This window comes from Lithobates pipiens, unplaced genomic scaffold, assembly GCF_037356315.1.
Source record: "Lithobates pipiens isolate NorthernLeopardFrog02 unplaced genomic scaffold, aLitPip1_a1.2 Scaffold_16, whole genome shotgun sequence".
NCBI classification, from domain to species: Eukaryota; Metazoa; Chordata; class Amphibia; order Anura; family Ranidae; genus Lithobates; species Lithobates pipiens.
Window position 1 is genome coordinate 193202220 of NW_027507748.1, and position 12914 is coordinate 193215133.

The window sequence follows — 12914 nt, forward strand, 5'->3', positions numbered from 1 at the left end:
ACGGGGATACCACATATGTGGGACTTTTTGGGAGCCTAGCCGCGTACGGGGCCCCGAAAACCAAGCACCGCCTTCAGGCTTTCTAAGGGCGTTACAGTTTTGAAGGCCATAAAATGCCAAGATGGCACAAACCCCCCCCAAATGACCCCATTTTGGAAAGTAGACACCCCTAAATTTAGGGGTACACTAGTGAGACTAGGTAATAAATGGCGGGTGCCCTGAAACTATAAAAAAATAACTAACCAACCAGCGTCACCTGTAACCGTTATATGGTGATCACTGGTGAAAGGGTTAACTAGGGGGCAATCAGGGGGCTTTATGCGGTAGTATATGGGGGTCCCTGGCGCTATAAAAAGCTGCGGCGAACCTAAATACCTACCTGCCTAACTAGCGTCACCTGTGACACTAATACAGCGATCAGAAAAACGATCGCTTATTAGGCTGGGTTCACACTGGAGCGATGCGGGAACGCCACGAATCCGCGGCGGGTTCCCGCATCGCATGCCTCCCGGCGGCAGTTCACACTGCCCTATGCGAACTGCTGGGAGTGTCAGTGAAATGTTAATGACACCCCCAGATCAGTTCGCATATCGCAGTGCGATCTGCAAACTTGGATCGCATGGTGTGAACACCCATGCGATCCGATTCTGCTGCGGACCAAAAAAAGGGTCCCGTGCGAGTTTGCGGCGGGTGCGGCGGGTGCGACACGAATTCAGCCATACTATCTGTATAGCTGAACTCGAATCGCACAGAGATCGGATGTGATTTGCACTGCAGTGCGGTGCGAATCACATTCGTTCTCATAAACCGCTGCAATGTACACCCAGCCTTAGTGACACTGGCGACGGGGGGTAATCACGGGGTTAAACCTTTATTGGGGGGGTTAGGGGGGTACCTTAGAACTAAAGGGGGCTAACCCTAACTGCCCTAACAGTTATTACAGTCACAAATGACACCCGCCGGGTGATCAGGGGGTTAAACCTTTATTAGGTAATAAATGGCGGGTGCCCTGAAACTATAAAAAAATAACTAACCAACCAGCGTCACCTGTAACAGTTATATGGTGATCACTGGTGAAAGGGTTAACTAGGGGGCAATCAGGGGGCTTTATGCGGTAGTATATGGGGGTCCCTGGCGCTATAAAAAGCTGTGGCGAACCTAAATACCTACCTGCCTAACTAGCGTCACCTGTGACACTAATACGGCGATCAGAAAAATGATCGCTTATTAGGCTGGGTTCACACTGGAGCGATGTGGGAACGCCACAAATCCGCGGCGGGTTCCCGCATCGCATGCCTCCCGGCGGCAGTTCACACTGCCCTATGCGAACTGCTGGGAGTGTCAGTGAAATGTTAATGACACCCCCAGATCAGTTCGCATATCGCAGTGCGATCTGCAAACTCGGATCGCATGGTATGAACACCCATGCGATCCGATTCTGCTGCGGGCCAAAAAAAGGGTCCCGTGCGAATTTGCGGCGGGTGCGGCGGGTGCGGCGAATGGCTGAACTCGAATCGCACAGAGATCGGATGTGATTTGCACTGCAGTGCGGTGCGAATCACATTCGTTCTCATAAACCGCTGCAATGTGAACCCAGCCTTAGTGACACTGGCGACGGGGGGTGATCACGGGGTTAAACCTTTATTGGGGGGGTTAGGGGGGTACATTAGAACTAAAGGGGGCTAACCCTAACTGCCCTAACAGTTATTACAGTCACAAATGACACCAATGCCAAAAAAAAAAATGACATTGGTGTCACTGTGACTGGGGGGCAGGGGTAATTGGGGGGGTGATCGGGGGGGTGTGAGTGTGCCTGGCATGTTCTACTGTGTAGTGACGTGTTGGTGCAACTCACCGATCCTCTCTCCTCGGTGTCGGAACGAAAAATACCGACACGGAGGAGAGAATACATCACTTCCTCTCCTGTGTTTACATTACAGGAGAGGAAGTGATGTCACGAACGATTCCTATTCGTCGGGAGCGATCGCGAGGGGGTGGCCATGAACGAATGGCCGCCCCCTCGTCCGGGATCGCTCCCGCACGAATACCGACCGCCGCAGGCACCGGGCGGGGGCCCGATCGGGCCCCCGACCCGCGGGAAGGCAGGGACGTACAGGTACGCCCATATGCCTGCCTGTGCCATGCTGTCGACGTACATCGTCGTGCGGCGGTCGGGAAGTGGTTAAAGACATACTACACTATGGATTCTCCTCCTTTTTACATGTAATGTTTAAATGAGAATCTAAACTGTGGATGGACGAATAACCAAATTCCCAGGGAGATGCCAGAGAGGGACACAGGGGCTATACACTGTGAAGGCGATTTTCCCCCAGTAGGGGTAAAGATCTGGTGAGCGCAATATAATTCATTTTCACCAAAGCGCACCGGGGATTTTCTTTGGATATTTGCACAAGGCACCATTTGGATTATGAACTGTTTAATATATTACAAAGGACTTGTTGGCATTTTATGTTTATAGGATAATAATATTGCATTTATTTATTTATTTCAGTATTTTTCACTAGGTTTATATTACCAATTTATTTTTATTTTTTTACTGTCTCACAACCTTTATTGGTATGGATGTATAACTGTTTAACCAATTGCATGGATTAGGAATAATTTTATTAATTAATAGAGTTCCACACATTGACACACATTTTATTTAAGGGTATAGCGCCAATTCTACCTGACTTTTTTTTCACGAAACACAATATAATACCAAATTGTTTGGTAGAATATAAAAGATAATGTTACACTGAGTAAATAGATTTCAAACATGTCATGCTTAAGAAATGATGTCTGCTCGTGGAACGCCGCCAAAATATGGTAGCTAAAAATCTCCATAGGCAATGCTTTAAAATATTTTACTGGTTACCAGTAGAGATTTACACAGGCGGTCTGGCGATAAAATTATTGCTCTTACGCTGACTTTCGCAGCAATACCTCACATGTGTGGTGTGATCACCATTTATATGGGACATGTGAGTCCTACGTGCATTTGCTGCACACAGGGCACTTTAAAAAAAAAAAAAAGTATTTTATTTACTTTTTTTAACACTGTACCTTTATTTTATTTATATATTTAATCAACTTGAATTGAAAATTTAAATTGCAATCCCAAGGGATATTAGACCCCATATCACGCCTCTGGCCTCAAAAGCATCAGATTAGATGTGGGGCTATACCTGCACAGCAAGGGTTCACTGCTCGTTTCTGTCTATGGGATTTGAAAAAGCAGATTTACCCTCTCAATCCTCTGCTCCTGCACTCTAGCAATATACTGCTAGACCAGTCCCATCAGCCTATTCTTTCCTACACTTTGTCTAAAGTCCTCTAATGTCATCAAGACCAATTCAGGGTCAGCACTGCATGTGAGGATGTTGAGGGACAGTGCAGCATCAGAGCACCGGGGGAGCACTGCCTGCCAAGGAAGTAAAAGAGCATGTAGAGTAAAGTAAATGTACTTTTAGTGTCCCCTAGACTAAACAAGCAGGGAGCAGTACTTGTACTGCAAGGGAGATTGCTGTGGTTTTCTGCTATTGAGCTTTAGGATAGGTGAAGCAAAATGAGGGTCAATAGACAAAAGTTTAATTGATTTACCATGAAGCTTTCTTTCTTTAGTGGAAGTGTCCATTCCTTGGGTGGTGGCAGTATTAACTCAACACAAAGTCGGAGCAATGGCGGCAAGACCAACACAACTGTGGTCCTGCAAGAAAGTTCACCAACACCAAGTAGAAAAAGCATATCTTCAAACTACAGCCATATAGTAAGTTACTGCTTATGAATCTTTACAATTGACATTATAATATGTGTGTACAGAGCAGGAACAGTATTATAGCTTTACTATAAGTGTATGGATAACTATGCTAGAGAATGAATGTCCAGTAAACATTAATAAAATAATGAGCTTTTCATTGTCTTTCTGGACCTTCACACCTTTGAAGTCTGAGATCTGTTAACACATATGTCTGAAGGGGCTTTAAAGGGAGGAGTGTTCTTCATGCCAATAGTAAACAAATGTATTGGTATTCTCTCTTATGTGATGAACTAGTAGAATGAAATAGTGAACGTTACTGGGGCTCCAGGGGGCACGCATCAGGCACAGATCTGGGAGGATGTACAGGTATGTTCCCCCAGATCGATGCTTGTCCCAGCCCGGCCATTACTCTATAGTGAAGCGGTAAAAGCAACAAATACTGTCTTTCTCTCAAAAACTGGGATAAATACTCATGTATGGAACCAATTATAAAATCTAGCTGTGCAAAGTTTTTAATAAAAAGTTCTACTAGACCTCATGAATCCATATTGGCACATTGCTGCAAACTAGCACAACTTCGGTGGAGACACACTAACTACACCCAGAATTTTGTGCTCAACATCCAAAGGAGGACGAAGAGGCCCTTCAAACAACTAGCAAGCGAGAAAAAAAGGAAATTGATTTATCTTCGTTTGTAGCATAATCAGTCTTCATTTGTTTGCAAATTAAGTTTGCTAGCCTGTTGCTCTAAAAAAAAAATAAGACAACTGATGAATAAAACTATTATCAAAAAATGTGTATCATCCTCTCGGTTAAACAGAGTACATTTGACAGCCAGCATTCTGCAAAAAAGGTATTGCGTTTTCAGGACGTTCATTTTTCACTCGATTGGTGCTGATGCTGACATAGTATCAAAATAATATTATTTGTTTAAATAGAACTTGTCAGGCAGAAATTTTGGCTTTTGAAAATATAAGATCCAGGGGTGTCGTACTTCTTTCCAAATAATCAGTAAGTCACTGATGAATTCTTGTGTCGAGAATATACATTGATACATTTGATACATTTGCTAGCAGTTTTTAAAAGACCTTTTTTGCTGACACTTTTTAAACAGCATTTTTTTTTCCCCTCTTTCTTCCTCCCAAATTAGGGGAGGGGTTAATTGTTCACAGGTGTATAAAGGTAGTTATACAAACTCCCCCTTGAGCTTGCTCCCTGATTGTGGCTTGCATGTGGATTTTCTGAACATAAGTGGATTTTTTTGAACTAAAGTGGAGAGTTAATAACCAGGAGTTGAAAACAGGAGTTAAGACAGGAGTCTCTAACCTCTATCCTACATCCATCCTCCCCTCCATTTTAAAGATCCCACTGCAAGGGGCAACCAGACAGCTTTCCAGAAATGTCAGGCTGACAGCAAGCCAGATTCACCGGATCAGAGTGTTTTAAGGGGACAACCGCAGCCAGGTAAGCTCGCACCTCCACTCCCCCCCCCCCCCCCCCAGTGATTGTTCCAGGGACTCTGTCCGACCGCCTACGGGGATCAGGAAGGAATTTTTGCCCCACTGGTGCATTTGGCTGCTACTGTCAGGGGGTTTTTTGCCTTCCTCTGGAACAACCATAGGTTAGCATACCCCTACCTCCGGCCTCCTTTCCATTTTTTACGCTATCCTAGGACGACTATTCCAGATCACAGCCAGACTTCTTTTCTAAGCGGAGAACTCCACCTTAAGTAAAGGCAGCTGGAACAGCCAGCAACCGAATACAACAACTCCTTCCGCATCCATATAGGCATCCCCTGATCAACTTGCGCGCTAATAGCCTCAAGCACGGCGGCAAGTCTGATACCTAGCCCCACCTCAGGATCAATACCCTGATCAGGATCATCATCTTAGGCCCATAGTACCATCAACAGCATCCACAAACCATGTGCTACTTCAAATGCTCAGCTGAAGTTCTGCACAGACTAAGGAACATCAACACCACATTGCCATCTTCCATACAAAAAATACTTCAAAGAGAACAACTATTAAAAACCGGACGACAAGCGGCTCCCAACCACAGGAAGACATCTACTCGACCACTACAATTAGATTGCGCCTTGATTAACGCCAGGTCTGCAGTCAAACATAGACTGGAAGTACACGACTTCATCATCGAGAACAATGTAGATTGTCTCTTCATCACCGAAAGCTGGTTAACCTCTGACTGCAACACCATCCTCACCGAATTGGTGCCGGAAAACTACAGGATCCTAACCGAACACCGGATAGGGAAAAAAGGAGGAGGCCTAGCAGTGATCTTTAAAGGTCACCTGGATCTCACTAAACCATCATCTCAGAACCCAGTGTCTTTTATGGAAACCCTGACGCTACATTTTCAACCAACACCCCATGACACCACTCATATTCTACTGTGCTACAGACCACCGGGACCAAAGTCCAATCTTCTTTCACCCCTCACGGAATCCTTTGCAATGCACACCCTAAAATTCAAAAATTTCCTGGCACTCGGAGATTTCAACCTTTGGGCAAACGAGCCTAAAGACCCCATCGCGACTGCCTGCATCAATCAACTAGAAGAACTGGGTCTACAGCAACTGATAAAGACTCCCACGCATGGGTCAGGACACACCCTGGACCTCATTTTCAAACAGAACATCGACGTCAACATATGCGACAACATAACTCTGCCATGGACGGATCACCACGCCATCAAATTCAAAATCACTACCAACATCACCAACGCAAAACGGAAACCTGTAACAACGCACTGGACCAGATCGCATAAAAAACTGTACTCCGAAGCCTTCAAAACCACTCTGTCCAAAAAAATATCTACAATAACCTTAAACCACTCTACGGAGGAAACACTCAACTCCCTGAACAAGGCATTACTGCAATCAGCAGACTCGGTAGCACCAAAACGCAGGGCTCTCATCAGGAAGAAAAATGCTGGATGGTTTAATAGCTCCCTCTCCGTACTAAAGCAAGAACGCAGAAGAGCGGAAAGAACATGGAGAAGAAATCCCACCGAGGAAAACCTATTTAACTACAAAGGTCTGACAGAGAATTATCGGAAAGCAATCTTCAAAGCCAAAAAGGACCACTTCTCATATACAATCTCAACGGCCGCAAACCAACCACGGGAACTGTTTAAACTGGTTAATCAATCAATGAATCCGGTGTGCCTAGAACCCCCAGAAAGCGAATCCCAGGATTACTGTGACAAACTGTCAGATTTTTTCATCGATAAAGTCAAAACCATCAGGGAAACAATTTGTCAGAAGAAAACATCCGACCTCAGCCAGCAAATACATAAAGAGGATGTCCGCACCAACATACCGCAACCGCCAAAATTTTCACTATCCCCAATTACCGTAGACACCGCAAAAAACATCATTAATAAACTGCGTGACAGTACCTCACCTATTGACATCATCCCCACAAAACTACTGAAAGAATGCTCCGACATCGTGGCTCCAACCATAACCCACCTCATAAACCGATCATTCCACGAAGGGATTGTTCCCAGCATCCTCAAACAAGGCATCGTCAAACCTCTACTCAAGAAACCAAACCTGGACCCTCAGGATCCAAGCAACCGTAGGCCAATTACAAGCCTCAACACCATTTCTAAGATCATGGAGAAAGCTGTAGTACATCAGCTACAACTTCACCTGGATACTCACAAACTCCTGGACCCGCTGCAATCAGGCTTCCGCCCGGGTCATGGAACAGAAACAGCTCTCCTCAAGATTTGGGATGACGCCCTCGAAGCGGCAGATGACGGAGAGCCGTGTCTCCTCGTACTGCTAGACCTAAGTGCAGCGTTTGATACAGTAGATCACAATACTCTACTCGTCCGCCTCACAGAAGTAGCCGGAGTCCAAGACATAGATCTCCATTGGTTCGCGTCCTTCCTAGGAAATCGGTCACAGACAGTGAAACTAGGAAAATTCCTCTCCGAAACTCGGGCAGTCACCTGCGGAGTCCCTCAAGGCTCTCCGTTGTCACCCGTTCTCTTCAACATTTACATTCGCCCACTCCTTCAAATCATCAGATGCTCAGATCTCTGCTTCCACTCTTACGCTGACGACACGCAACTTTATTTCCGGATCAATGGAAAAAAAGATCACCAACAACAACTTGAAAACTGCCTCAAATCAATAGAGGACTGGATGACCACCAACTCCCTCCAGCTGAACCAATCAAAGACAGAGCTTCTTATCTTACACCCAAATCATAAGCCCGCAACCAAAACCTCCTGGTCTCCACCAACCGTCTTTGGGCAGACTATCTCCCCAAAGACCAAAGCCAAGAGTCTCGGGGTTATTTTAGACGCACAAATGTCAATGGATGCGCAAATAGGAGCAGTAGTCAGTCGATCTCACCATCTGCTGCGCATGCTTCGCAGACTCATCCCTTTTATCCCAAAGAATGACAAAGCAGTGGTAGTTGGAACAATCATTAATTCACGACTGGACTACGCAAACTCGCTTTACATAGGATTACCACAATATCAACTTGCGCGATTACAACTGATCCAAAACACGGCGGCAAGGCTGATAACAGGAAAAAAACCCTGGGAATCCATTTCTCCTTCACTGAGGAGCTTACATTGGCTAACCGTAAAAAATCGGATCACGTTCAAGACCCTTTGCCTCACCCACAAATGCGTGCATAGAGAAGCTCCGCAATACCTAATGGAGAAAATAAATCATTACACACCAAACCGCAGTCTTCGATCAGCCAACAAAAACCTCCTCCTCGTGCCCAAAGCCCGGTATAAATCCAAGGGGGATCGGAGATTCGCTGTCCAAGGGCCTCGGCTATGGAATGCTCTACCAATAAACATCCGCCTGGAAGAAAATCACCTGGCTTTTAGGAAAAAACTCAAGACCTTCCTCTTTTAGCAGATGATCAAAGCTCGCCACAGCGCCTAGAGGCGATTCAGTTCGCATTGTGCGCTATATAAGTATTTCATTCATTCATTCATTCATATACAGTTATGCTCATAAGTTTACATACCCTGGCAGAATTTATGATTTCTTGGCCATTTTTCAGAGAATATGAATAACACAAAAACATTTTTCACTCATGGTTAGTGTTTGGATGAAGCCATTTATTATCAGTCAGCTGTGTTTACTCTTTTTAAATCATAATCACAACAAACTACCCAAATGACCCTGAGCAAAAGTTTACATACCCTGGTGATTTTGGCCTGATAACATGCACACAAGTTGACACAAAGGAGTTTGAATGCCTATTAAAGGTAACCATCCTCCCCTGTCATCTGTTTGCTTGTAATTAGTGTGTATATGAAAGGTCAATGAGTTTCTGGACTCCTGACAGACCCTTGCATCTTTTATCCAGTGCTGCCAAACATTTCTGGATTCTGAGTCATGGGGAAAGCAAAAGAATTGTTAAAGGATCTGCGGGAAAAGGTAGTTGAACAGTATAAAACAGGAAAGGGATATAAAAAGATATCAAAGAAATTGAGAATGCCAATCGGCAGTGTTCAAACTCTGATCAGAAAGTGGAAAATGAGCGGTTCTGTTGAAACCAAACCACGGTCAGGTAGACCAACTAAAATTTCGGCCACAACTGCCAGGAAAATTGTTTGGGATGCAAAGAAAAATCCACAAATAACTTCAGGTGAAATACAGGACTCTCTGAAAACATGTGGTGTGGTTGTTTCAAGATGCACAATAAGGAGGCACTTGAAGAAAGATGGGCTGCATGGTCGAGTCGCCAGAAGAAAGCCATTACTATGGAAATGCCAGAAAGTATCCCACTTACAATACGCCAAACAGCACAGACAAGCCTCAAACCTTCTGGCACAGTCATTTGGAGTAATGAGACCAAAATTTTGCTTTTTGTCCACAAACATAAACATTAAGTTTGGAGAGGAGTCAACAAGGCCTATGATGAAAGGTAGACCATTCCTACTGTGAAACACGGAGGTGGATCGCTGATGTGTTGGGGATGTGTGAGCTACAAAGGCACAGGAAATTTGGTCAAAATTGATGACAAGATGAATGCAGTATGGTATCAAAAAATACTGGAGGAACATTTGCATTCATCAGCCAGGAAGCTGTGCATGGGACGTACTTGGATATTATAACATGACAATGATCCAAAACATAATGTCAAGTCAACCTGTCATTGGCTACAGCAGCATAAAATTACCTCAATATTATTAAGCCACTCTGGGGAGATCTCAAATGTGCAGTTCATGCAAGACAGCCCACGAATTTACAGGAACTGGAGACTTTTTGCCAAGAGTAATGGGCAGCTTTACCATCTGAGAAGGTAAAGAGCCTCATCCACAAATACCACAAAATACTTCAAGCTGTCATTGATGTTAAAGGGTCAACTTTTGATCAGGGTCATTTGGGTACTTTCTGTTGTGATTATGATTTAAAAAGAGTAAACACAGTGGATTGATAATAAATTAACTCAGCCAAACACTAACCATGAGTGAAAAGTTTTTTGTGATATTCATATTCTCTGAAAAATGGCCAAGAAATTATACATTCTGATAAGGTATGTAAACTTATGAGCACAACTGTATATAATGTACACCTTTGTGCTGGGACAGTAAGTAGTAAAGGAAAGATAAGGGTACCAGTCCGATTACCTGCCCCAGCAATGGCAGTTACCACGTTCATTTCCGAACAAGTTCCTTTAAATGTAAACCTGTCACTTTCCCCATTCAGGGTAGTCTGAAAGATTATCTTGACAAGACAATCCCCAAGTAATGTGGATGATGTGATCTTCTCCCCTTCTTTACATAATGTAGTGTTTAATATCTGAGTGACCATTTACTAAAACTGAATAATGTAATGTGATAATAGGTAGAAGGCCATTAACCCTGTGTTAAGATCCAACACAGATCAGCATAGCTCTTATATAGGACTAGTTAGGCAGGGCTACAGCAGGTGAAGAAGTCGGGTGGGGGTTCAGGGAAGAAGAGGGGGTGTCAGATGAACCTGTTATTTTTCCCTGCGTGAGCAAAGTGAAAGATTTATGTCTTTTTTTTTTTTTTTTTTTTTTCTTTTTTTTTTTATTAAAAATATATTTGTTTACAAATACAGCAAAAGTATTTTTCTGCATGGTTCTTGATATCAAGTTTTACATTATAAAGTTACATTTTTGTAAAATTAAGAAAAACTTGTTAAAAAATGCTATTGAATGAAGGAGTTTTTAACAAAATAATTTTTCTTTCAGGGTTCAATAGCAAGTGGAATAAGAGCTAGTTCTAGCATTCCTGAGGACATTTCGAAGGGGCATAGAAGAAAGGGTTCTGGAACACCTTCTCTAGCTTTGTCTAGGGTGTCTGTAGCATCCGGTAGGCCTGTCAGCTGTTTCTTGCTTTAGTGTTCTGCATTTTTTCCCTTTCTTTTCTAACTGTTTTAAATACTTTGGTCACGGCACAGTTGTATCCATACCTGTTGTTTGCCCTGCACATGGTCATGTCTAAAATTGTAACTATATCAGACTAAATTAAAAAATTTAAAAGAGAGCCTACCCCGGTCTGTCCATCTTTAATAATATAATTAAAGGCTAACTACACTTCTTGAACCTTTGTTACATTACACCTGTATTTAGGGTGTGACCTATAACTTGGGGCAAATGGGACTTCCCCAACCCCCCCATTACAGCATGCAGAGGTTCTTCTTATTTGTCACTTTTGCTCAGCCATGAGGGGTTCTAACTGTACAGCCATATCATTCATTCAAAGAGATATGTAACTGAATAAACTACAAGTCCTGTCTGCCATTGTAGCAAGTGGACTTGTATGTCTAAATTTAACACAAATGCAGTGATCAGAGACAGAAACAAAGACCTTGGGACCTGACTTGTACCCCACATGGTTATCTTATAGTATGTATGAGATAGGTAACTGCTACCCCGCACCCGGAGACCCTGCATCGTATTGCTTTGTCTTCCTTGCAGACACAACTAAACACAAATAGGTTTTCCATAATCCTATTGAAATGTCAGATACTATTAGATTAAATATTCCAAGAAACAGAGTCCATGATCTCAAGCATATCAGTGTTAATACTGTGTGTCTTTTAGTTTGGGTCTGCAATGCACCATGGCCAGTAAATGAAAGAAGTAAAAGGGCTTCCTTATGGAATAGGACACACAATGAAATTTGAGATATAAGAAGAACATCACAATGGGGATTGGGGTCTGCATAGTTCATTTGATCTGCAGCTATCACCAACCTGAACTAAGCTCTAAGTATAGGGAATGTTTATATAAAAAAAAAGTTACAGGGATAGTTTTAAACTGGTTTCTGAAAATGTCATCTCATTAAATTGATCATGGGAGCATTACGAGTGCAAGCTGATTATGGCAAGAAAAGGAGGCAGACCAGGAGTTAAAGCGTATGTTAACCCAAAACAAAAAAAAACGGATCCTGCTCCTTTAAAGCATGTTATATGTCCTGTGTCATTTGGCCCCCTGTAACACCTAAAAAACCTGGCTGATCCTGCCAGTTTCTTTCCACCCCTCTGTAAACAGACCACGTTGTATCATGGCTACTGAGCCCTGACACGGTGGTCAGTTTTTGTGCCTCCTTAATCAGCAGCCTGCTATGTGCTCTCCTGTGTCCTCCTCCCCCTTTCCCTCTCTCTGTGTGAGCCACCCTTCCCCCTCCTGCTGCTCTCCTAACACTAATCTGTATACACCACTAGCACTTCCTCCTATTGCAGTGTCTCCCTCTGTGAATGATATATAAATGCTGTAAATACCTTATTTAAGAGCCGAGATTGCGATTACATGGTCAGCCAGCTCTCTCCTCCTCTCCTCCTCTCCTCCTCCCCTCCAGACTGACATTAGCAGGGGAATCTCAGCTCCGTCTGCTGCATCTCTCAGAGGAGGAATGGAGAAAGCTGACCAGTCATGTGATGGCAATCTCGGCAGTGAAATGAGGTATTTGTAGCATTTATTTTTTTATAAATCACACACAGAGGGAGATACTATAATAGGAGGCAGTGCTGATGGTGTAGACACGTTAGAGTGGCTTAACAACCACTTTAATCGTGGACCAATAGATGGCAGAAGGGCAGATGTACATGCATTGGGAGAAGGAATATATGTAGCAGTAGAATAGAAGTAGAATAGTTGCTGGGTTGGGACTA

At 43.6% G+C, this 12914-nt stretch overlaps 1 protein-coding gene across 4 annotated transcripts in view; it reads left to right on the forward strand.

Moving 5' to 3' along the window:
• SYTL5 (synaptotagmin like 5) overlaps positions 1-12914 on the forward strand; it is a 293010-nt gene that overhangs the window by 197514 nt on the left and 82582 nt on the right. For all 4 annotated transcript variants that reach the window (XM_077480858.1, XM_077480859.1, XM_077480857.1 and 1 more), the window contains 2 exons: positions 3625-3769; positions 10990-11110. In XM_077480858.1, the coding sequence (XP_077336984.1) occupies positions 3625-3769; positions 10990-11110 (266 nt within the window). The remainder of the gene's footprint in view (positions 1-3624; positions 3770-10989; positions 11111-12914) is intronic.